General features: G+C 43.5%; 1 protein-coding gene across 2 annotated transcripts in view; it reads left to right on the top strand.

Annotated features, from left to right (window-relative positions):
* LOC138737201 (coiled-coil domain-containing protein 177-like) overlaps nt 1-26,945 on the top strand; it is a 39,036-nt gene that overhangs the window by 8,629 nt on the left and 3,462 nt on the right. For both annotated transcript variants that reach the window (XM_069887857.1, XM_069887858.1), the window contains exon 3: nt 20,671-21,532. In XM_069887857.1, the coding sequence (XP_069743958.1) occupies nt 20,671-21,532 (862 nt within the window). The remainder of the gene's footprint in view (nt 1-20,670; nt 21,533-26,945) is intronic.

The following is a 26,945-nucleotide window of genomic DNA, read 5'->3' as shown; positions in this document are numbered from 1 at the left end:
GGCGTGAAACTGTAGAATTCGCTGCCCATTGAAGCAATGGAGGGGACCTCAGTAAATATATTTAAGACAAGGTTGGATAGATTTCTGCATAGTAAGGGAATTGAGGGTTATGGGGAAAAGGCAGGTAGGTGGAGACAAGCCGAGCGTCAGATCAGTCATGATCACATTGAATGACGGAGCAGGCTCGATGGGCCGGATGGCCGACTCCTGCTCCTATTTCTTATGTTCTTGTGGCCAAATCAGGAGTATTGAAGCTACACATAGTTCAGAGCAAGAGCAGAGAGCAGACTTGAGTCTGAAAAAGCTTAGTGAGTAATTGCAATGAAAATTCATACCTTCTGATTTATTTCCATGATTCCAAGCAGAGGTGACAATTATTATTTTCTGAACCAACAGTGGAAAGATTTGTAGAAATAAAGAAGTTTCCAACACATGGTGAGGCCAATTGATCCACTGTGTGTATGCCAGCCTAATGACGTTTCCCACGTCGTGCTCTGTAACCTTGATGGATTACAAGCATGTGTGGAAGGATTTTTAAATATGGCAAAGATTTCTACATTCATAATCTTATAGTGAGCTCCTGATTCTCACTAACATCTAATCCCTCAACCAGCATCGTTTAATCTTGTGGGATTCCTTGCTAAAGATACTGTTTCACTCTCTAATGTTTAACACATTGCAATATAATCTACGACCTGCTGCCCCCGGACCAGTTTATGTTTCTTCATGCACTAACACCAGGCATCTATGGGGATCGGTAGATTTTGGATAAGTGAATTTTCCAGTTGCCTGAGATTTCATGTTGTGTGATTGGCAAATTGACCACTAGAGGCTGCTAATTTTAAACTTATGTATTTTTTAACATAACATATAACATAACAATTACAGCACGGAAACAGGCCATTAGGCCCTTCTAGTCCGCACCGAATCAAACACCCCTCTCTAGTCCCACCTCCCTGCACAATGCCCATAACCCTCCATCTTCTTCTCATCCATAGACCTGTCCAACCTTTTCTTAAATAATACAATTGACTCCGCCGCCACTATTTCTCCCGGAAGCTCATTCCACACAGCTACCACTCTCTGAGTAAAGAAGTTCCCCCTCATGTTACCTCTAAACCTCTGCCCCTTAATTCTTAACTCATGTCCTCTTGTTTTAATCTTTCCTCCTCTTAACGGAAATAGTCTATCCACATCCACTCTGTCCTATTTTAACCTATTTATTTTCCACTATTTATTTTTGCCATAATTTTTTTTTGCTAGTTGCTTGAATTCTGGATAACACCCACATACATTTTCTTTATTCTCTCGCATGTGCTTTATGTGATGTGGCATCTTGACTGTCATCCAGTAATAGCTTTACTGTTGGTTACCTTCTAACTGTGTGGAGTCACTTTTGCACAGAGTGCAAATTTCACATTTGTTCAAAATGGTTGATTATTCAGTGAGATAAAGATTACACTGTGGTGGCACATATCTGAACGCAGGCACATAGTTGTGGCTGCGGCTAAGATGGCGCCAACAGGTGCGTCTTCTTCCGCGATCAAGCAGGCTGCACACGCGCACTTGGCTGTGCCGTGATGTCACCGCCTGTGCGTGGGCGGGATTAACAGGCTGCCTTATAAAGCGCAGCATGGGCTTTTCAAAAATAAATCATTATAAGTACAAGCAACTTGCAGTGTGTAGTTTCCTCATTTCACTTCCCCTTGTAGCTACCACTACAGATGATTCTGGACTCTACACCAGCCAGGCTCGTGCACTGGACGGCTTAGGAGACAGAGCACCATCCACCCTTATGGATAAGATGCTCGCAGTAGCAGAGGGCCACAAGCCGTGTGTAATAGACAGGCAACGTCCACCACCTGGTGGCGCTGCTGCACTCCTGTTCGGAGGACACTCTACCTGCCAATCAAGGTCAAAGACTCATCCCAAGTCATCAAGGTGATCCTTGCGATTGGCCCAGGCAGCCTGCCCAGACTCAGCCCTGATCTTCACCCAATTGACCCAGGTGAATCACCTCAGCTGACCCCTGCTGAGCCCCTGCACTTGGCTTCGAGCCATTGGCCACAGCAGCCAACGGGGCCCAGCCTGCCCCAAGTGATTGCCCCCCCCCCCCCAATACTGCCTGCACAATTATAAAGGACTATGTGCCCCTTTGTTCTGCCTCTTTGGACCCCTTGTGGCACATAAATAGCACCTTTCACACTGGGTTGGGGGTGTGTCTTGAGATTAGGTAGCAAGAGCCGTGTCCGTACCGGTCAAGGGGTGGGGGCACGTATCACCTTGATCCTGACTTTTGAATATGTGTGTCCATGTAATTTCCCCCAGTCTTCTGTTGGTTCCTCCCTCGTTATCAGAAGTGTATATTTACCCCTTGCGTATTGTGTGTGTGTGTGTGTGTGTGTGCATATTGACCCTGTTGTCCCGTTTGCATCCCTAAAATAAGCGTGTGCTTTATTACCTCAACATTGGTCTGGTTCTTAATCTGTAGGACCCACACGAACCCGAACAACATTGTGTCTCATGTTTGAGCAGGCTTTCCTGGAACTGGTACCAGACGACATACAACTGCTGTTGGCAGACGAAGATTTTTCAGACCCATGTAAGGTCGCGGCCAGAGCAAACGTTCTGTGGCGCACAAAATGCGAAAACAAGTCCGCTGTGGACCAGTTGGCTTGTTCCCATCTGGGTCAGCAGAACGGACCCCACCTGAACTGAGCACAACCCCGCCGCCCCAGCAAGCCAGCAGAGGCACCGAATACTAGCTGGTGTTTTTGCCCTCAACTCTGGGGGGCACAAGTGCGAAAATGCAGGCAGCCCTGCTCATTTTTGGAAAATGCCCAGGTCAGCCGCCGCTAATGGCTACAACGGCTGGCCACACCAATAGCCTATTGCACATCACCAACAAGGCTAGTGGCTGGCAGTTCCTGGTCGACACAGGTGCCGAACTCAGTGTCATCCTGCCAACTACCCTGGAGACATGAATGCGCCCACAAGGTCCCACCCTCCGGGTGGCAAACAACACAGCCGTCAAGACCTTTGGCACGTGTAATGTCCAAATACAACTCGGCAGAGAACATTTCCGGTGGAATTTCACACTCACCGCCGTGGACAGATCACTCCTCAGCGCAGAATTTCTACGAGCTCACAGCCTGCTGGTGGAAGTGAAGCCCAAACGCCTGGTCCATACCCAGACATTCCAAACTGTCCAGCTTAAAGCAACCAATGCTTGTACCGCAAGCGTGGCCACGGTGAGCACCCCAAAAGACGAGTACGGTTGCATCTTGGATGAATTCCCATCCATCCTCAGGCCGCAGTTTACCTCCACTATGTCATAGCATGGGGTACAACTCCACATCCTAACCCAAGGTGCCCCCATGTCATGCCAAAGCCAGAAGGCTTCCCCCAGATCAACTGCAACTGGCCAAAGAAGAATTTTCTTGGATGCAAGAGTTGGGCATAATCTGCAGGTCCGACAGTCCATGTGCGTCCCCACTTCACGTGGTCCCCAAGTCCTCAGGCAAGTGGCGACCCTGTGGAGATTACTGCTGCCTAAACGACTCCACCGTGTCCAACTGCTACCCAATTCCGCATATACAAGACGTCACGGCCAACCTGCACAGCGCGAAGGTTTTCTTAAAGGTCGAGCAAGTGCATGGTTATCACCAGATCCCCATCCACCCAGACGACATTGGGAAGACGGCCCTCTTTGAATTCCTCCACATGCTGTTTGGCCTAAAGAACGCGGCGCAAACCTTCCAGCGCTTGATGGACGCGGTGGGCAGAGACTTGGACTTTGGGTTCATCTACTCGAATGACATATTCCTCCCCAGCAAGGACCACAAAGATCATCTCCGCAGACCCTACACACACCTGTATGTTTTCTGCTTCGTCAACTTAGCAAAGTGCCAGTTCGGGAAAGACTCCATACAATTCCTGGGCCACACTATCACTGCAGACGGGGCAATACCATCGATGAAAAAAGTCGCAGCCATAAACCAGTTTGCACATCCTAACACCCTCAAAGTCCTCTAGAAATTCACTGGGATGGTTAATTTCTACAACCGCTTCACTCCAGGATGCATCATGCATCCCCTGTTCACCGTGATGTCGGCCAAATGCAAGATCCTAGCTTGGACAAAGGAGGCCGACGCGGCTTTCACTTCAACTAAAAACACCCTGGCCAACTCCACCTTGCTGGTACACCCCAGATCAGATGTGTCCACGGCCATCACCGTTGATGCATCAGCAACAGATATTGGGGGCATCCTCGAACAGTCCGTTGATGGTCAGTGAAAGCCGTTGGCCTTTTTCAGCCGCCATCTATGGCCCCTGGAGCTTAAATACAATCCGTTTGATAGGGAGCTCCTGGTACTCTACCTTGCCATTAGGGCAGGCTGTTCATGGTTTTACCGACCACAAGTCCCTCATGTATGCCTTCTCTATGGTCAAGGATCTCTGGTCAGCATGCTAGCAACACCACCTATTGTACATATTGGAGTTCACCACCGCCATCCGGCACCTCTCCGGTAAGGACAATGTTGTGGCCTACACCCTCTCTCGACCCACCACCTGAAACTTGTCCCCCGGGTTGGACTACTCCCCACTGGCGTGAGCCCAAAAGGAGGACATGGACATGCAGGCTTTCCACACAGCCATCACCGGCCTCCGCTTTGACGACATCAGCCTGCCAGAAAGCTTTGACACACTACTGTGCTATGTTTCCACTGGCTCACTGTACCCAGTCATGCCACAGCAATGTAAGCGCCAGGTTTTCCATGCTGTCCATAACCTTGCCCACCCATCCATAAAGACACAACCCGCATGGTGGCAGAGCAGTTCGTATGGCATGGCTTGAGGAAGCAGATCACCCAACTTGTTGGCCCACAATTGCACCCAGTGTCAGACCTCCAAGGTCCACTGACATGTCAACACCCCCGTCCATCAGTTTGACCCTCCAAAAAGGCAGTTTGAGCATATACACTTTGACATCGTGAGCCCGCTACCTCACTCCCAGGAATGCCAGTATCCACTAACGGCAGTAGACCGCACCACAAGGTAGCCAGAAGCCATCCCGCTAAAAGACACTTCCACTGATTCCTGTGCCAGGGCATTGCTCACGCATTAGATTGCAAGGTTCAGGATACCAACTCACATTACCACTGACAGGGGGGCACAGTTTACATCGGCACTGTGGACACAGCTAGCAACTCTCCTGGGCATTAAGCTGCACCACACTGCTGCCTACCACCCGCAATCCAATAGCCTCGTGAATGCTTCTACCGCCGCCTGAAGCCAGCTCTCATGGCCCATTTAACTGGTCCCGGCTGGGTGGATGAGCTCCCCTGGGTCCTCCTGGGCATCCAAACTGTACCCAAAGAGGACCTACAGACCTCTTCCATGGAAATGATGTATGGCGCTCCATTAATCTTGCCAGGTGAATTCTTCACACCGTCCCAAAATTCAGACGCCGAGGGGAGAGCAGTGTTGCAGAAACTACAGGACAGGTTAGCCTCCTTCGCACCCCTCCCACCCTCACACCATGGACGCTGGCCTGGGTCCATTCTTCAGGACATTAACCACAGGCTTCGTTTTTGTCCACCGCGGACCACATTCCACCCCCTTCCAATGACCCCAATGATGGCCCGTACAAAGTCCTCTGCAGCACAGGCAAAACTTTCATGCTGGACATTGGGGGTAGGGGGAAACTGTTCACAGCCAACTGGCTGAAGCCCACACACCTTGACCTCAGCCAGCCAGTCGTGCCAGCGCAACCCAAGTGCCGGGGAACACCTCCCAAAGGTTCAGCCCCACTGCGCTCAGAGTTAACGGATTACTAGCACTGGTTTTGGTGGGGGGTTGTGTGGTGGTGCACATCTGAATGCAGGCGAACCGACTCCGCCTTGTTACGGCCACCTGCGACCTGGGTTCAAATCCCATGCTGTCTGTAAATGAGTTTGTTCATTCTCCCCGTGTCTGCGTGGGTTTCCTCCGGTGCTCCAATTTTCTCCCACCCTTCAAAATGTACCGGGTTGTAGGTCAATTGGGTGTAATTGTGCAGCATGGGCTTGAGGGCTGAAAGGGCCTGTTACTGTGCTCTATGTCTGTATGTACGAAAACAAAAACTACCTCTGCTCAAAGATTGCATGAAAACTATTGTTCTCTCTGCTCAGATCTGTGTTTCAGCGCAGTTTTATTTCATATTGAAATGCTATTACAAGATAAAGAATGGGTGCTAGTAACTTGGGTAAAAGCTAATGCTGGGAACCAGTTGAAACGTTTATTCTTTTGAAACCTATTTTGGACAGGATGGTGAAAGTAAGCCATCTGGCATGATTCAAAAGGCAGGTAAAGTTATTGGGAGGAGTGAATTGGGTGGATTGAATAGCTTTCCTTATCCACTCAGAGCTCTTGCACTAACTATTGAAAGCTTTGTGTATTTGAGGGTCGCAGGTCAAATCAACTGACGACTTGATATGAAACAGGATGTATTCCTCATTGTTCATTTGTGGCCTGTGGGGCAGGTCGACTTACTGTGAAACACGTACACCAAGGTGTATAATCTAATTAAAAGAGAAATCTGAGTTTTAATCATCCTCAGTCAGAGTTTCCAACGGAGCCCACACAGGACTCCAATTAATGCACTTTAACTTGCCAGCTATTATTGGGTCAGCTTTGGTAACTCAACGACATCATTGCATGAGAATCAAGTAGCTAAGAAGAGAGGCAAAGTAATAGAATAAATTAGAAGACGGAACATTAGTTCAGTTTAGTTTATTTATGGAGCACATTTAAAACCACTCACGTTGACCAAAGTGCTGTACAGATCAAAATTACATCTCAACTTGAGCAGCTATTTAAAGTGCAGTATAAAACGGGTCCCCGAGGTTTAGGACTATACCTACAACATTGTAACAATCAACAATCCCCTCAAAACGCTTGTGAATGAAAATCAGCCTGGATTTGAAAGCATTAAAGGAAGGAGCTGATTTGATGGGGGGAGGGATGTGGTTCCACAGTTTGGGGGCTGCTATCGTGAAGACGCCATCTCCCCCGAGTTTGCGTTTTGACCGCGGAACAATTAAGCCCCTAAATTGGCTGATCTGAGGGGTCCCGAAGTGGAGTCGGGCGTTAGGAGATCGGTGATATAGGAAGGGGCTCGTCCATTGATAGCTTTGTAAACAAACTGGAAAACTTTAAGATCTATCCTGAGCCGTACTGGCAGCCAGTGGAGGGAGGCGAGAATAGGGGGTCACATGGTCCCTCTTCTTGGCTCCTGTCAGAGCCTTGATGCCACATTCTGCACCAGTTGCAGGTGGGATAATGATGACTGACTAATTCCTGAATATAGAGAGTTAGAGTTGTCTTAAACAGGAGAAAATGAGGATGTGTACAACTTTCTCAAGGACTTTCAGTGACAGGAATGATTTGATTTTGGCAATAGTGCGGAGCTGAAAAGAGCATTGACTTGTTTGTCAAACTTGAAGGTGGAATCGAATATCACACCAAGGGATTTGACGTGTGGTTTAATGAGGGTGGAGAAGTTACCAAGGGTACAAGAGAAAATTTTGGTGGAGTTGGGGGGAGCCAAATAGGATTTGCCTTCATTTGGCTGCAGGAAGTTTTGAGCCATCCAGCACTTTATGTCCTCCAGACAGTTGTTGAGGCTGGTTCTCTTTGCTTGGTCTTTGGGCTTCAGGGGGAGATAGAGCTGGGTGTCAGCAGCGTAGCAGTGAGAGGAGATGCCGTGTTTTTGGATTATATGGCTGAGGGGAAGCATGAGGAGAAGAGAATGGGGCCCAGAATGGAGTCCTTGTGGAACCCCACAGGAAAGGGTAGCAGAGGAGGATGAACATTTCCCCATGTTGTCTTGAGATAAGATTTAAACCATTTCAGGGCCATGCCATTGACACCGACCCTCTGCCGCACAGGCCCTTTGGACCACAATGTTGTGCCAACCCACATATACATACTTGAAAAATACTAAACCCTCCCTACCTCATAACCCTCTAATTTTATTTCATTCATGTGTCTGTCATAAGAGTCTCTTAAATGCCCCTGTTGTTTCTGCCTCCATCACCTTCCCTGGCAATGCTTTCCAGGCAACCACAACTCTGTGTATATTAAAAAAAAACTTAACCCTGGGAAAATTTCCTCCCTGACCTTGTATAGATGTCCTCTGGTGTTTGCTACTCCCGTCCAGGGAAAAAAGGTGCAGGTGGACTACCTTATCTATGCCTCTCGTAATCTTGTAGGCCTCTATCAAGTCTCCTCTCATCCTTCGCTCCAAAGAGAAAAGTCCCAGCTCTGCTAACCTTGCCTCATAAGACATATTTTCCAATCCAGGCAACATCCTAGTAAATCTTTGCGCCCTCTCCATAGCTTCCACATTCTTCCTGTAATGAGGTGACCAGAACTGAACCCCATACTCCAAGTGTGGTCTCACCAGAGATTTATACAACTGCAGCATCACCTTCCAACTTCTGAACTCAATCCCCCAACTAATGAAGCCCAGCATTCTTACGTAACTATCCTATCAACCTGCACAGCAACCTTGGATTTGAACCTCAAGGTTCCTCTGTTCTTCAACACGTTAAGAATCCTGCCATTAACCATGTACTCTGCTTTCAAGTTTGACCTTCCAAAATGCATGGCCTCATACTTACCCTGATTGAATTCCATCTGCCACTTTTCCGCCCAACTCTGCATCCTGTCTATATCATTGTTAGCTCACGACAACCTTAAACATTATCCACAACTCTTCCAACCTTCATATCATCCACAAACTTACTGACCCGTCCTTTACATCTTCATCAGTGTTCATGTCAGTATAAGATAAATTACATATGGTTTATAGGAAGGTTAACTTTGTAATTGAAAATCCGAAATAACCAAGAAACAGAGAATCTTTTACACTTCTTTTCTTGTGAAAATATGTTATTTCTTTGAAAAGTTAGTTTTGAAAAGTTTTAAGAAATGTAATCTTGTAAAGGACATGAGATCTTGGTAGTTTGGTTGATTAAATGATAGAAGAAGAATGATTTGGAATGATTTACAAATTTGGAAACCTTCGATGTTGAAAGATGTAAATTTAGTCAAAAATGTAAAGCAAGCATAGAAGCTGAAATCAGACGAGGCCCTTGAGGAATGTAAAGAAAACAGGAAAAAAACTTGGATGGAAATCAGAAAGGAAAAAAGGGCCTTTCATGGCCCTGGCAAGTAGGATTAAAGAGAATCCCAAGGTTTTTAAATACATACATTAAAAACAGGGTAGCTAGGGAGAGAAGGGAGTGGGTGAGTTGAATGACTACTTGGCATCAGTATTCACCGAGGAGAAAAATGTGGAAGGTAGATCAGTACGGGCATGTTGATGTCAAGGAGCTGGCATTGGGTCTTGTGAAGATACCCCCAGGTCTGCCTGAAGGGATCTGTCCCAGTTTATTGAGAGAAGCAAGGTAGAAGATATGAGGGGCCTTGGAGATCTTTGTCTGGCCTCAGGCAAGTCTAGAGAGTAGTCAGCATTGTTCCTTTTTATAAGAGGATTAGAGAGATAATCCAGCAAATTAGAGACCAGTGAGCCTTACATCAGCTATTAGAGAGGATTTGCTCTCATTTGGAAAAGTATGGGTTTACTCTGGACAGATAGCATGCTCTGTGCAGGGCTGTTCATGTCCTGTGAACTTAATTGAGTTTTTTTAGAAGAGGACACAAATGATTAATGAGGGTCGGGTAGGGACTTAAGTAAAGCATTTGACAAGGTCCCTTGTGATTGGCTGATGCAGAAGATTAAAACACATGGGATCCATGATGACTTGGTAGATTGAATTCAAACTGGCCTGATGACAAAAGACAAAGAGTAGTGGGAGAAGTGGCTGGCTGGAAGTCTGTGACCACTGGTTTTCCACAGAAGCTGCTGGGACCTCTTTTATTTGTGATATACATAAATGATTTGGACGCAATCTGCTGGAGGAACTCAGTGGGTGAAAAAGCATCAGTGGAGAAGAAAGGAATTTTAAATGTGAAAACTTTCATCAAAGCAGATACAAAAGTGACATTTAACAAGCATTTATACAGACATGACATCCAAGGAATAGAGAGATATACATTTTTTTTTTAATTTAGACATACAGCACGGTAACAGGTCATTTTGGCCCATGAGTCTATGCCGCCCAATTAACCAACACCCCCAGTAGATTTCGAATGGTCGGAGGAAATCGGACCCCTCGGGGAAAACCCATACAGACATGGGGAGAACGTACAAACTCCTTACAGTCCACACGGGATTCGAACCCCAGTCCCTATCGCTGGCGCTGTAACACCATTGCTCTAACTGCTATGTCATCCATGCCGCTCCATGTCTGAATATGATGTAGATCATATTTCAGGCAGATGGGATTAAATTGCCATCACGGACAGCACTTTGTGATGGGCCAAAGGGCCTGTTCCTGTGATGGGTTCTATGTAAGAAAGTGAAACCAATCTCATGTTTTTGCAGAATAGATGCTATAGATGACTTGAAAGTTTAATGGAAGGGATCGAAGGGAAAATGTTCTCTTTTTTAAATTTTTTTTAAATTTTTCACACTATGACCCATACTGACCAAAAATACATACAGACATTTCCCTCTTGAATATACACAGTGTCATTTTCTCCCCTTTTCCCCCCTCCCTATATGATACATTAAACCCATTAAACAATGTCATCACACAATGAAAATAAACAAGAAATTTGTGTCATCTACTTTTACATACTGGGTTAGCTCACCTCGTCCTCTTCTCCTTCTGTCATTTTAGGCGGTGGAGGTCCGCGGTAGGACTTCTCTGTTGTGTTCCATGTACGGTTCCCAAATTTGTTCGAATACTGTGATGTTATTTCTTAAATTATATGTTATTTTTTCCAATGGAATACATTTATTCATTTCTATGTACCATTGCTGTATTCTCAGGCTATCTTCTAATTTCCAGGTTGACATGATACATTTTTTTTACTACAGCTAAGGCTATCATAATAAATCTTTTTTGTGCTCCATCCAAATCGAGTCCAAGTTCTTTACTTCTTATATTACTTAGAAGAAAGATCTCTGGATTTTTTGGTATGTTGCTTTTTGTGGTTTTATTTAATACCTGGTTTAGATCTTCCCAAAACTTTTCCACTTTCTCACATGTCCAAATTGCATGTACTGTTGTTCCCATTTCCTTCTTACAGCAAAAATATCTGTCTGATACTGTTGGGTCCCCTTTATTTAACTTTTGGGGCGTGGTGTATAGCCTGTGTAACCAATTATATTGTATCATGCGTAACCTCGTGTTTATTGTATTTCTCATAGTTCCGGAGCATAGCTTTTCCCATGTTTCATTCTTTATCTTTATGTTTAGATCTTGTTCCCATTTTTGTTTAGGTTTACAGCTTGTTTCTTCGTTCTCCTTTTCTTGCAGTTTGATGTACATGTTTGTTATAAATCTTTTAATTATCATTGTGTCTGTAATCACATATTCAAAATTGCTTCCTTCTAGTAACCTCAGCCTGCTTCCCAATTTGTCCTTTAAGTAGGTTTTCAGTTGGTGATGTGCAAACATTGTACCATGAGTTATACCATATTTGTCCTTCATTTGTTCAAAAGATAATAATTTATTTCCCAAAAAACAATTTTCTATTCTTTTGATCCCTTTTCTCTCCCATTCTCTTAAGGAAAAGTTATCTATTGTGAAAGGGATTAGTTGATTTTGCGTCAATATTAATTTTGGTAGTTGATAATTTGTTTTATTCCTTTCTACATGAATCTTCTTCCAAATGTTGAGCAGATGGTGCAGTACTGGTGAATTCCTATGTTGCACCAGCTTTTCATCCCACTTATATAGTATATGTTCAGATACCTTCTCCCCTATCTTATCGAGCTCTAATCTGGTTTTTCCCTTGTTTGATAAAAATCTGATAGGTATCTTAATTGTGCTGCTCTATAATAATTCTTAAAGTTTGGTAGCTGTAAGCCCCCTTGTTTGTACCATTCTGTTCATTTATCTACCGCTATCCTCGGTTTCCCCCCTTTCCATAAGAATTTCCTTATTATTTTCTTTAGCTCCTTGAAGAATTTCTCTGTTAAAGGAATTGGTAATGATTGAAATAGGTATTGTATCCTTGGGAAGATGCTCATTTTAATGCAATTTACCCTTCCTATCAGTGTTAGTGGTAAATCTTTCCAATGTTCTAAGTCGTCTTGTAATTTCTTCATTAATGGCTGATAATTTAATTTGTATAGATGGCCTAGATTATTATCTAGTCTAATATCTAGGTATCGGTTTGCTTGTGTTTGCCATTTAAATGGTGATTCTTTCTTAAACTTTGCAAAATCCGCATCATTCATCGGCATCGCTTCACTTTTATTAGCGTTGTTCTTGTACCCTGATAGTTCTCCATATTCCTTCAATTTCTTATGTAATTCTTTTATTGATATTTCTGGTTCTGTTAAGTATACTATGACATCATCTGCAAATAGACTGATTTTATATTCCTTCTCTTTTATTTTTATCCCTCTTATTTTATTTTCTGTTCTTATCAGTTCTGCCAGTGGTTCTATAGCTAACGCGAACAGTGAGGGAGATAGTGGACATCCCTGCCTAGTTGATCTGCTTAATTTAAATTGGTTTGATATATATCCATTTACTGTCACCTTCACCAAAGGTCCTTTATATAATGCTTTAATCCAATTAATATATTTCTCTGGTAGGTGGAACCTCTGTACTACTTTGAATAAATAATTCCATTCTACTCTGTCAAAGGCTTTCTCTGCGTCTAAAGCAACCACCACTGTTGGCGTCTTGTTTCCTTGTACTGCATGGATTAAGTTAATGAACTTACAGATATTGTCCGTTGTTCGTTTTTTCTTAATAAATCCAGTTTGATCTAGTTATACTATTTTTGGTACACAATTTTCGACCAATCTGTTTGCTAATAGTTTAGCTATTATCTTATAATCTGTATTAAGTAGAGATATTGGTCTATACGATGCTGGTGTTAGTGGATCTTTTCCCGTCTTTGGTATTACTGTAATTATTGCTGTTTTGTATGAATCTGGTATGTTTTGTATTTCTTCAGTCTGGTTCATTACTTCCAGGAGAGGAGGAATTAATAAGTCTTTAAATGTTTTATAGAATTCTACTGGGAGTCCATCCTCTCCTGGCGTTTTATTGTTCGATAGTTTTTTTAATATATCCTGTATTTCCTCTATTTCAAATGGTTTTATTAATTTATTTTGCTCCTCTCCTTGCAGTTTCGGTAGTTCAATTTTAGCTAGAAATTCATCTATTTTGTCTTCTTTCCCTTCGTTCTCAGTTCGATATAGTTGTTCATAGAATTCCTTGACGTTTTCATTGATCTCCGTTGGGTTATATGTAATTTGTTTGTCCTTTTTCCTTGATGCCAATACTGTTCTTTTAGTTCTGTCTTAAGCTGCCAAGCTAGTATTTTGTGCGTTTTTTCTCCTAGCTCATAATACTTCTGTTTTGTCTTCATTGTGTTCTTCACCTTATATGTTTATAGTGTTTCCTGTTTTATTTTTTTTTGTCCGCCAATTCTCTTCTTTTTGTTGTATCTTCCTTTATTGCTAATTTTTTTTCTGCACTTGTTATTTCCCTTTCCAATTTCCCAATTGTAGTCCTTCTTCATCTTAGTTACATAACTTATTATCCCATAGTATAAACTTATCTTTCACTGATTCCGTATTTATTTCAAAGTACATTTTAATTTGTCTCTCCATGAATTCTCTAAAATCCTGTCTTTTAAGTAGCATGGAGTTTAATCTCCATCTATATGTTCTCGATGGGATGTCCTCCAGCTCTATTGCCAATAACAGGGGTGAGTGATCCGATAACAATCTAGCTTTATATTCCGTTTTCCTAACTCTCCCTTGGATGTGGGCTGACAACAGGAACAGGTCTATCCTTGAGTATGTTTTGTGTCTACCCGAATAATATGAGTATTCCTTCTCCTTTGGGTGTTGTTTCCTCCATATATCCAAAAGTTGCATTTCCTGCATCGATTTAACCATAAATTTGGTAAATTTATTCTTTCTGCTAGACTTTTTTTCCAGTTTTATCCATCTTTGAGTCCAAATTAAGGTTAAAGTCCCCTCCTATCAGTATATTCCCCTGCGTATCTGCAATCTTCAAAAAGATATCTTGCGTAAATTTTTGATCTTCTTCATTAGGTGAATATACATTGAGCAAATTCCAAAATTCTGAATATATCTGACACTTTATCATTACATACCTCCCTGCTGGATCTATTGTTTCCTCTTCTATTTTAATTGGTACATTTTTATTGATTAATATAACTACTCCTCTGGCTTTTGAATTATACGATGCTGCCGTTACGTGCCCGACCCAGTCTCTCCTTAATTTATTATGTTCCTCTTCAGTTAGCTGTGTTTCTTGCACGAATGCAATATCAATTTTTTCTTTCTTCAGTAAATTTAACAGTTTCTTCCTTTTGATTTGGTTATGTATTCCATTAATATTTAAAGTCATATAGTTCAACATGGCCATTTCATACTTTGTTTACCTTTCCTTTCCGCTTCCTCATCACCACCTTCCCTCCTTATCCATTTCTGTTTTCCTTTTTTGAACACACTGTAAGACAACACTTCTAAAACATAAAATACTTACACTATTCCCACATCTAAAATTCCCTTAACCCCAAATGTCCTCCCCCACCTCCAAGTTGCCCCTTGTCGAGCAACCACATCTCCCCTCTCCATTTGGATTGTGAACCCGCTCGCAAGCGTCAACTAATTTCACAGTGACTGTTATTCTCTCCCACCCAGCCCCCTCCAGAAAAGACTTTTATCTTCACATATAACAAAGCTCACTCTCTTAATTTCCCCCTTACTTCCTTTCTTCCCCTCCTTAGTTCTTATTTATACTTTCTTCTTCTTCTTTATATAAAGTTTGTCGTCATTCTTGTTCTTGTTACATCTCTTCATCTCTCTGTCTGTTTTGTGAACGTTCTGCAAATTCTTGTGCTTTCTCCGGATCCGAGAACAGTCTGCTTTGCTGCCCCGGGATAACTATTTTAAGCACCGCTGGATATCTTAACATAAATTTATAGCCTTTCTTCCATAGGATCGATTTTGCTGCATTAAACTCCTTCCTCTTCTTCAGGAGCTCAAAACTTATGTCTGGATAGAAAAAAATTTTTGACCTTTGTATTCCAGTGGCTTTTTGTCTTCTCTTAATTTTTTCATTGCCTTCTCCAATATATTTTCTCTTGTCATATATCTCAGGAATTTACTAGAATGGATCTTGGTTTTTGTTGTGGCTGTGGTTTAGGGGCTAATGTTCTGTGTGGCCTTTCTATTTCCATTCCTTTCTGTAATTCTGGTCTTCTCAGGACCCTGAGGATCCATTCTTTTATAAATTCTTTAATATTTTTGCCTTCTTCATCTTCCTTAAGGCCCACTATCTTTATATTGTTTCTTCTATTATAATTTTCCATTATATCTATCTTCTGAGCTAACAGCTCCTGTGTTTCTTTAACTTTTTTATCAGATTCTTCCAATTTCCTTTTTAAGTCATCTACTTCCATTTCTATGGCTGTTTCTCGTTCTTCCACCTTGTCTACTCTTTTCCCTATTTCTGTCATGACCAGCTCTAATCTACTCACTTTTTCTTCTGTACCTTTTATTCTTCTTTTTATTTCACTAAATCCTCGTGTCTGCCATTCTTTTATTGCTTCCATATATTCTTGAAAAAATTTCCTATCTATGTACAGTCCATTCCCTTTATCTTCTATTTCTCTGTGCAGAGCTTGATGTTCTCCCTCCTCTTCCCCTGAATCCACTCCAGAACCTGTGTCCTCTACCACTCTTCCTTGTATCTGTGTCTCTTCTGACTTTCTTGTTGGGCTGTTTATCTCAGTTTGCTGGGTAGTTTTGTTTTTATTAATGGTGTCTTGATGTTGACCCTCTTCCTCTGGGCTGGTCATCTGTTGAGTCTCCGATTTCCTTTTTTAATTCTCCTCCCTCCCGTTCCCGTTATTTTCTGTATCTTCCCGCTGGGAGCCCTGCTTTCGGGTCTTACTCAGCTGTTCAAGCTGTTGAGTTCCACTCCACAGCTGGTCCCCCCTCGCGTCGGTGTTGTCTTTGTCGTGCGCATCTCTATTTGGATCCATGAGCTATCCTTGTAGTCCTGCATTCGGTGGGTCGCAACCCTTTGGGGTTTCCACTGACCTCAGGGAGTGGGCTCCTCTCTCCACGGCGGGTCCCTGCTTCTTTGTACAGGTAAGACCTTACCTTTTTCTTCCGGCGTCTTTCCTTCTTCTTTTCTTCCTGTTTTTGGCTTTTCTTTCTTTGGTGCCATTTTCTCCACACCTTTATTTTTTATTTGTTGTGGTTTGTGTGTCTGTGGCTTTGCTTTTTCTTTACTTTTTTCCTTCTTTTCTGGAGAGGGCTGGTGTTCTCCTACCGGCCACTACTCCATCACGTGACTCCTTCGGAAAATGTTCTCGTTTGAAGTTTTTTTTTGTATTCTAATGTCAGAGCAAGAGATTGAAATTCGTGTAGATTTCTCTGTAGTTGCCAGAAATAAGTAAACCTTGATATTCATAACATGATAAATAGTTTGTTTTCAAAGGGATCCATCCTTTATCTTTTTAAAAGTGTTAATCTGCTCTCAGTAACATTTATCTGAACGGTGAAATTGCATTGTCATTGCAGTATGAAAAATAAAGGAATGGAAGCATATTTGGCCTAACGCTGCTCTGTCAAGCTTTCTGCCCATATTTCCAATATCCTTTCAGGCAGTATTTCTCAACCTCTGGTCTGCATTTTGTTGTCAGTGATTCACATAATAAACAATATACAAAACACAGTTGTAAATTGAATGACAAAAAAAGCAAATATTCTCAAAGAAAATCCCATCAGAGGTCTGGGAAGGGGCTTGTGCTCGATAGCACTTCTCCCCTTCACCTCCTCGCCCTCTCCTTGGTTACGGTTGTTAAAGAATGCTGAAGATGGTCTGTAGGTGAATAAAGATCAAGAACCATTGGCCTAACTCCTTAAGAGTCCAAACTCTCAGCGTGAAATGTGTTTAATAGATGAGCATCACTAGTTCTCTGGAGAGGAGAATTCCAAAATTTGCTGTTCTCTCTCTATGTCAGGGGTGGCCAAACTTTTATGGTTGTGGGTCACAAGTATAAGGAGTATTAGCTCGGCAGTTTTCAATCAGTCAGCCTGTAAGACAGAGTTTTAGACCAGAAAACCCCGATGCCGTTGAAAATTCATTTTCTATCAAAATGAGAATGGCAGAAGGGATCACTGGAGTCTCCCTCTCCTCCCCAAAAACGTGATCTAGTAGGATTGTTGAAGAGAGCATGTAAAATCATTGAGGTCCCCTTCCACCCCACACACGGCATCTTTCAGCTGCTCCCGTAAGGCAAGAGTATCAGAGCCAGCCCCACCAGGCTGGGGAACAGCTTCCCCTCACGAGCAGTGAGAATGATGAACGACCAACAGGACTCTAATTTGTATGAAACAATGTTTATTTATTTATTTGTATACATGATAAACACCACTGAACAGTTTAACTGTTGACATTCCAGTAGTTTATTGATGTGCTCACATATTGCAGTCGGCATTTCTGTATCTGCTGCTCTTGAATTTAAGTTAATACAAACTCGTTAAAACTCATTCTAAAAGCAAGAGACTCAGAGACACGGTTCTCTCTGAATTAAGAAAGGTTCAGGCAGACTGAACTTGAGTGTGGCAAAGAAAGTCATTTAACATCTTCTGATTAAAGAGCTGTTTGGAGAGGCTAGTTTGGAAAAAGCCTGTGTAGGAGTTGTAAGTCTGAGGCTCCACACCCTCCCGTTATCTTCAGTGTTCAAGTTTGGATGTACTGTTTGTTACTCAGTTAAAGAAATGAACTTTGGACTCTGAGGACAGTGGATTTTTTTTGCTTTGACTGACTTACCTGGCAAGACTCTACCATTTTGGATTTTGCAGGGTTTTTCCTTTGTAGTTTGGGTACAGACAGTATTGTCTGGGGTTTTTACACACACACACACACACACACACACACACACACACACACACACACACACACACACACACACACACACACACACACACACACACACACACACAGAGTTTGAAAATATATTTAATTCTGTACTAAAGTGGGTTAATTTGGGGAAGACACAGTATTATTAATTGTTGTTAATAAATAGAGTTAAAATTTAACCTATTAAACAGTGTTTTCCTTTGCAGTTGGTTTGGGGCATAACAATACTTAATCTCCTTATAGAGAGAAGCCAGATAAATTGTCTATTACCACATGAGGCCACTTCAGCACAGTATCCCTTCAAAGAGATGCTTCTCTAAGTGCTGTTTCCTTAAAATGCCCTTGGATTAAACTGTTGGGTGTTTTTGTATGACCCATGTAAAAGTCAACCTCCCCTTTTTTGGCCCTAATCCAATCTCCCACTCCCGACACCCCAGCCACCCACCTATCCAATCTACTGTTGCCCACCCATCCAATCTCCCGACACCTTGGCTGCCTGCCCATCTGATCTCCCAACACCCTGGCCGCCCACCCATCCGAACTCCCAACGCTCCGACCACTCGCCCATCTGATCTCCCGACACCCTGGCCGCCCACCCATCCAAGTTCCTTATGCCCCGGCCACCCGCCCATCCAAACTCCCGACTGCCCACTCATCCGATCTCCCAACATCCTGGCCGCCCACCCATCCGAACTCCCGACGCTCCGGCCACTCGTCCATCTGATCTCCCAATGCCCTGGCCACCCACCCATCTGAATTCCCGATGCCATGAACGTGGACTCGCCACCCGTTCCTGGCCATCAAAGCGCCTGACGCCTTGAATGATGCAGGTACTTCACAAGGACCTGTGTAATAACTGACTCCCTCCACCTCTTTTTTTGGCCTGAAAAAGAGATTGAAAAAATTTGACGATTACATGAGTATATACCATGTCTACATTTGATCAGCTGGGGCATAACGGGGAGAAGGCTGGGCAGTGGGGCTCAATGGGAAATGATTCAGCTCATGATTAAATGGTGGAGCAGACTCAACAGGCTGAATGGCCTATTTTTGCTTCAGTCTCATGGTCTTATGATCTTAAAATTCCTACATAAATCTGCCCCTGGCATACAATGTCAAACACCCACCCCAACTCTGATCAGTATAGGAAACACTGAGCAACCTGGATATGCTGCTCAAGATGGATGGCTTTCTCAGGCAAGCAGTATTGATCATCAGGTTCGGCTCCCTCAGCCTACTCTGCCATTCACTGTGGTCCATTCCTGGCCTCCACCCCACCTTCAATTTTCCCCATTACCCATTGATTCCCTTGTCATTTAAATGCCCTTCCATAAATCTTCGTCCGCGAAGCCAAGCCAAAGAAAGAAAGAATCTCCACCATGAATATATTCACCGACTCTGCCTCTTCAGCTCTCTGGAGACTTCATTAGATACCCAAACCTAGTGAGAGAAGAAATTCCTCCTCATCTCTGCCTTGTACATGGGTGACCCCTATTTTCCTGAAATGTGTGCCTCCTACTTTTAGGTAAGTCTGTTAGGGTCACATCTGCTCTATTGATCCCCATCCATTTTGATCTTTTAGTAACATGACCTCTGCTCTAATGAATAAAACCCAAAGAACACAATCAGAAACCTCGCACTGTGCTTATGAACTACTGAGCAGCAAATGATCCTTGCCCTCCTATGTGCATTGTGGACACAGGCAACTTATGTTGGGGACCTCAAACTGTTCAATCAGCAATGCTGCCTCTGAGAAATCATTCAAATCCATTGGCAGGTTTAGGTGGAGCCAATGTCGACAGCCATTCCCAGGCTAGCATTCTCTGTAGGGTCTGGTGAGACACACATTGACGAACATCGTCTGGTGAGTCCCACACTTGCACTGTACCAGTGGTTCTCAATCTTTATTCTTTCCACTCACGTACCATGCTACATGTCTAAATTTAATTTAAATTTAAATAATATATGCCAAGGGATTGAAGGAAACAAGTGGTAAGATGTTGAACCACATTCGAACAACCAGGCAGGCGGTCTTAGTGGAGAAACCCCCAGAGCCTGATGAAGTCCATCCTCACACTTGGCAAGTTGTTCACACGAGAGTGGTGGGTGCGTGGAAGGTGCAATAGAACCTTTTAAGAGACGATCAGATAGGTACATGGAGCTGAGAAAAATGGAGGTTTACGCAGCAGGACAATTCTAATCAGTTGGTCGAGAAGGTTGACACAACTGTGGGCCGAAGGGCCTGTACTGTGCTGTAGATTCACTTTTGAATTGTAATCACTTTTATAATAAAAATACAGAAGTCCAAAAATCCAGACCACTCAAAACTCTAGACTTTTCGAAAACTCTCAAAAGGCTTTTGTGTTGTGTGCGTGCATCAGCGCCACAGATGCCCAGCGGCTTGTTTTAATGAATGAAGCATGCTGCATTTGCTGATGGTTAAGTTATCAAACTTCCCTGTTCATCTCTCCTTTATTACTCCTTACATTTGAATTTTAAAACGACTGGCCAAGAACCCAGACAGACCCAATCCCCGAGCAGTCTGGATTTTTGGACTTCTACTGTAGTTTGGAAGACTTTCATTAATTCCAGTGAAACGGTTTGTGCGTATTCACAGGTGGAAAAAAGAACGAGAAATGAGGCAGTCCAAGATTCAGCAGGAAGTAAGGCAGACAGCCGAACTTCAGGAGCAGGACGTGGTTTTGCAAGAAAACAAGTGGCAAATGTTAGCCGAGAAACAGAAGTTAAAGAAGAAGGAAAAGCTAGATCAAGCAAAGTATGAAGCTGAAATCCGTAAATCTCAGCAGAAGCAGTTATGGAAGCAAACAGAGGCCATCAAGCAAAATACCAAGGAGCAGAAAGTGCAGGTGTCACAGGCAAAGCTGTCAAATGCTGCCCAGAAACGGCTCCTGAAGGAAATGAGCGACCAGAACAGGATCAGGCTGGAGAACGAGCATGAGAAGATGAAGCACTCGATGCTGAAAAATGAGATCGACAACCTGACCAAAACGGAGCAGTTTATGGTCAGGATGTCACTGGAGCAGAAGTTTTTAAACTTTAAGGAAAACCACAGACACCTGGTGGAAGAGAGAAAGAGAATGCTGAAAGAGAAAGCCATTAGGGAGGAGAACCAGATCCTTCAAGCTAAGCTGAAGGCTGGGAAACTGGAGCAGGAGCAGAAGGAACGCAAGGAAGCGCTGGCGGAAATCTCTGACCTTAAAATGGAGCAAGCCCAGAAAACACTGTTGAAGAGTGTCCAGAATAAAGTCCAGCAGACCCAGAGGAACCGGTCGGAGAAGGAGAAGATCCACCAGCGCATCAAGAAAAGGGTCGAGGAGGAGGATGAAGTGTACCGGCAAGCAATGAAAGCAACTATTGAGAAGAAAGAAAAGAGGATGGAGGAAATGTTGAAAGTGAAGGAAGCAACTATTGAGGAGTCTCGTCAAGCAGCCAGGGCAGCCTTCCATATGAGGGAGCGGGTGAGAGAGCAAATCAACAGTCGCTCCTTTGATCAGATGGCTAAGGAAGCCGAGCTTTGGGCAAGCTTGGTGAAAAAGATGGCATATTAATATTGGAGAAGTAAATATTAATTGGAATACTAATGCTTCCTCTAGGTATGCCCCAGTGCAAAGGGGACAGTCAGGGCTTTGAATTGGGAAGAAATTATTTTATACACTTAGAAGAGGCAGAAACCTGGATGCCTATGCATTGGTTAATTGTGGCCCCTGGGGGTAATCCATTTTCTTTTGGAGGCTAAATATTCTCCCAGTCCATTCAAGGTGTGTGCCATTAATTCTGACATGTTGCAAGATGATAATTAAGTACAAATTCCTCAAGCATTTACATGACCACATTTGTACATGAGTGTTGTGAATCTGTAGAAAATATTGGTTCTATTATCACCACTTGTTAAACATTTTACCTGACAATGATTTGATACCATGTCCACAGAACAAGTCCTCATGTTGTTTTTCAGGGAATAAGTGAAAACTGTGAACTTTGAATGATCCATAACATTTGTCATTGTCAGACGATATCAACTATTTTTATGTGCATGTGCATCTAGGATGGGACTTCAGGAACTGAGGTTGCAGGGAAAGGTTAAACAGGTTAGGACTTTATTCCCTGGAGTATTGGAGCATGAGGGGAGATTTGAGAGAGGTAATTAAAATTACTAGTAAATGTAGGAAGGCTTTTCCCACTGAGGGTAGGTGAGATACAAACCAGAGGACAAGGGTTAACGGTGAAAGGGGAAAGATTTAGGGGGAACCTGAGGGGTGTGAGAAACACAGCTCACTGATTAAATAATTTTTGTAGAGTCAATAGGTGAAGCGATATAACACTTTTTATTTAACGTTCTTGCAAGAGTGGGTGTCAGGCACATCCAGTGATACTCAACAACCATTTTTATACATTTCTTTGGGTCAATAACTGCTTTTCCTTTCATTTAATTCAAAAACTATTCCTCCCCTTGTCTTAAAGGCTGCCTTTATTTACTTCTCCCACTACCCTTGTTTCACCACCCCCACCCCTATTTATTTTTACCCTTATTTGGTATGGTGCTTTGACAGATGTTCCCGCTCTTTTGCAATCTTGTGAGCAAGTCATGCTGCCTCAGCAATCCTTTGAGCCACACAGGTTTCTTATGCAATCTCTTGACCCAAACAGACCCTCTTCAGCAATTTCACAATCACCCTTAACACAGATATTGAAATCCCTGAGCTACTTAGCTACTTCTCACAAGGGGTGGTGGGGGAGAATCTTCTTCATGCAGAGAATGGTGGGAGTGTGGAATGAGCTGCCAGCTGAGGTGGTGAATGCGGGCTCAGTTTTAATATTTAAGAAACATTTAGACAGTTACAAGGATGGGAGAGGTATGGAGGGATATGTTCTGGGTGCAGGCAGAGAAGTGGTTTGGCACAGACTAGAAGTTCCATGGTTGTATGATCTCCTGTGATGTTCCTCATATTGAAAGATGGGAGAGATTGAATGCCATCTTTCCTCTGTGCCTCTGGGGCAGACTTTTTGCCATCCCCCTGCCCCCCCCCCCCCTCCACAAACTCACCTAATGCTTGCTTGCTTTCTCAAAGTTCTGGTCACCGGCCGTTGTGGGTCTTGATTAGCCAAGGCATCAAGGGTTATGGGGAGAAGGCTGGGTAGTAGGGCTGAGTGGGAGAATGGATCAGCTCAAGATTGAATGGCAGGGCAGACTTGATGGGCTGAATAGCCTAATTCTGTGCCTAAGGTCTAAGCAGGAAAGGTAAAGACAGATTTAGGTTTGCAGAAACCTGATCTTAGTCAAACTGTTTTAAGAACACAAAGCTTGTACATTGCTATACATCTGGTTCCAAGTCCCTCTTTTAGTCTTGTGTTTCATTCGTTCGTTATCTCCTCACTGTTCCTTCACTGCTCCTTCAGTCCATGCATTGCTGCTTCTCCTGCTTGGCATTCCCCACCACTCTCTCACAAGCATGCGGGCATGTACAAGCACAAGTACCCAGGCACTTGTGTCACAAAGGAAAATGGCCCACAGTATCTGTCTGGTACTGCGCATGCAAATTATGTGGTCTGCCCAACAGAGCTAACTAGCGTAACAAAGACATCGACATTGGAGATGATGGCTTGGGAGAGGAGGCTGCCATTAATTTGCTAATTTCCCCCCCCCAAAACAACATGAATTTGCTGAGGCACTGGTAGGGCACCTTTCCACTGCTTTGAAGTGAGTGCAGAGAAAATTCACACAGATATTACTAGGACTGGGAAATTTAGTTAAAAAAATAGGGATGTTCCTTTAAAAGTGGGTTACAGTTAGGAGATGGAAGATACAGGCACAAGAGAGGGCCCCTGGCCTGTCGCCTTTAACATTAGGTACTCCTTCTTGAGTACTGTTGGGGGGACAGTGAGGCTGGGGAAGGCAGCAGTTGGCTCTACCTCTGGCAAAAGGTCAGCCTCTGTAGCCCAGAGGGTAGGGAAAGGAAGAGGAGGGCAATTGTTATAGGGGATTTAATGGTCAGGAGGACAGATAGGGGATCTGTAGATAAGATAAAGAAAACCAGATGGTGATTTGCCTCCCTGGTGCCAGGGACTGGGATGTAACCTCTCGTGTCCATGTCATCCTAAAGGGGGAGGGTAATGAGCCAGAGGTCGTGGTACATGTTGGTACCAACGACATAGGGAGGAAGAGTGAGGTGGTCCTAAAATATGAATATAGGGAGTTAGGTAGGGAGCTAAAAAGGACCGCAAAGGGGATGATCTCTGGATTACTTCCTGTGCCTCGCGATAGTGAGGGCAAGAATAGTATCAAGTGGAGGATGAATGTGTGGCTAAAGGGGCAGGGATTCGAGTTCTTGGATCACTGGGACCTATTTTGGGGGAGGTGGGACCTGTACCGAATCTGTTACATCCGAATTCCAGAAGGACCAGGATCCTGGTGGGGGCATTTGCTAGGGCCTCTAAGGAGGCTTTAAACTAGTGGAGTTGGGGCAAGGGGTCCATATAAAAGGAGAACAGCAAAGAGCAGGTTTGTCCGTGCATAGAGAAGGCTCGTAGACAAAGTTTGGGGGTGGAAAGGCAGGTGATCGAGAAGGATAAGGATCGGTACCATGATGGAGGGGAGATGATGGTAATAAATAATAGTTGTCTCTGAAGATGGGGACAAGCAGAAGATAAGATGTGGGAAATCTCTGAAATGCTTTTACTTTAATGCTAGGAGTGTTGTAAGGAAGGTGGACGAGCTGAAGGTGTGGATAGACACTTGGCAGTATGACGTGGTGGCAATTAGTGAGACGTGGTTGCAAGAGGGTTGTGACTGGCAGCTAAATATTCCGGGATTTTGCTGCTTTAGGTGTGAGAGAATTGGAGGAGTAAGGGGGTGGGGGGGAGAGAAGTGTGGCTTTGCTTGTCAGGGAAAATATTACAGTGGAGCTGATGCGAGATCGATTGGAGGGCTCGTCAAGGGAGGCGGTGTGGGTGGAATTAAAAAATGGAAAAGTTACAATTATAGGGGTGTATTATAGACCACCTCATGGGGCGCGAGAAATAGAGGAGCAAATGGGTAAGGAAATAGCTGAGATTTGTAATAAGCACAGGGTTGTATTAGTGGGGGATTTTAATTTTCCTAATATAGATTGGGAAACACATTCTGTGAAGAGCCTGGATAGATTAGAATTTGTAAAATCTGTGTAGGATAGTTTTTTGCAACAATATGTTGAGGTACTGACTAGAGAGGGGGCAGTGATGGATCTACTATTGGGGAATATGATAGGGCAGGTGACTGAGGTGTGTGTTGGGGAACACTTCGGATCCAGTGATCATAGTACCATTAGTTTCAATATAATTATGGAAAAGGATAGGTCTGGTTCGATGATGAAGGTTTTTGTGTGGGGGGAAGCCAGATTTGATGAAATGAGAAGGGATTTGCAAGGAGTGGTTTGGGCTGATTTCTTTTTTGGGAAGGAGGTGGAGGAGAGTTTGAGGTAATTTAAAGGTGAGATTTTTATGAATCTTTATATTCCTATTAGGTTAAAAGGCAGGGCCAAATGTTCGAGAGAGCTGTGGTTTTCAAGGAAAATTAGAAAGTTGGTTCGATATAAAAGTGGGGGGGGCCTACATTAAATACAGGAAGCAAGGTATGGACAATATGCTGGGAAAATACATGGACTGTAGAAAGAGGCTAAAGAAATAAATTAGTAAAGCAAAAAGAAGGTACGAGGTGGCTATAGTGAACAGGGTGAAGGGAAATCCAAAGGGTTTTACAAAAATGTAAATAGCAAAAGGAGAGTGAAAGATAAATGTGTGCAGAGCAAAATGAGATGGGGGAGATATTGAATGAGTTCTTCTCTTTAGTATTCACCAGGGAAAAGAATGTGGAATCGTGTAGGATAAGAGAAGCAAAAGGGGAAATTATGGAAAATGTAGGGCTTAGGAAAGAGGGGGTGTTGGAACTTCTGAGGCATATAAAGGTGGATAAGTCTCCGGGTCCCAAAGGGATTTTCCCCAGGACTTTGAGGGAAGTCAGGGAGGAAATAGCAGAGGCTCTGACAGTGATTTTTCAACAGTCACTGGAGGGGGGCATGGTGCAGCAAATTGTGTTTTTTTTTGCAGTGTGTTGCAAATGTGGTTCCTCTGTTTAAAAAGGCCCAGCAATTATCGGCCAGTAAGTTTGACGTCAGTGGTTAGTAAACTAATGGGAAGTATTCTTAGAGATAGTATATATAAATATATAGTGAGGCAGGGACTGATCAGGGACACCCAACATGGGTTTGTGCGGGAAAGTCATGTTTGACAAATCTTGTTGAATTTTTTGAGGAGGTGACAAGGAAGGTTGATGAGAATAGAGCAGTAGATGTAGTCTATCTGGATTTCAGTAAGGCTTTCAATAAGGTTCCACATGGAATGTTGGTGAGGAAGTTTCAGGCACTAGGTATTAATGGTCAGATGGGCTCAATGGTGGCTAGAAGGTAAATGCCAGAGAGTCAGGGTGGATAAGTGTCTGGCAGGATGGAGGCCAGTGACAAGCGGTGTGCCTCAGGGATTGGTGTTGGGTCCCTTGTTGTTTGTCATTTACATTAATGATTTGGATGATGGAGTTGTAAATTGGGTGAGTAAGTATGTGCACGATTCAAAAATAGGGGGAATTGTGGATAGTGAGGATGGTTTTCGGGGACTGCAGAAGGATTTAGACTGCTTAGAAGAGTGGGCTGAAAGGTGGCAGATAGAGTTTAATACTGATAAGTACGAAGTGCTTCATTTTGGGAAGAATAATCAAAACAGGACATATACGGTGAAAGGGAGGGCGTTGAGGAATGCGGAGGAACAGAAGGATCTTAGAATAATGGTTCATCGTTCTTTGAAAGTGGATTCTCATGTAGATAGGGTGGTGAAGAAGGCTTT

Source organism: Narcine bancroftii, chromosome 6 (assembly GCF_036971445.1).
Source record: "Narcine bancroftii isolate sNarBan1 chromosome 6, sNarBan1.hap1, whole genome shotgun sequence".
NCBI lineage: Eukaryota > Metazoa > Chordata > Chondrichthyes > Torpediniformes > Narcinidae > Narcine > Narcine bancroftii.
This window is presented reverse-complemented; position numbering and strand designations above follow the sequence as displayed.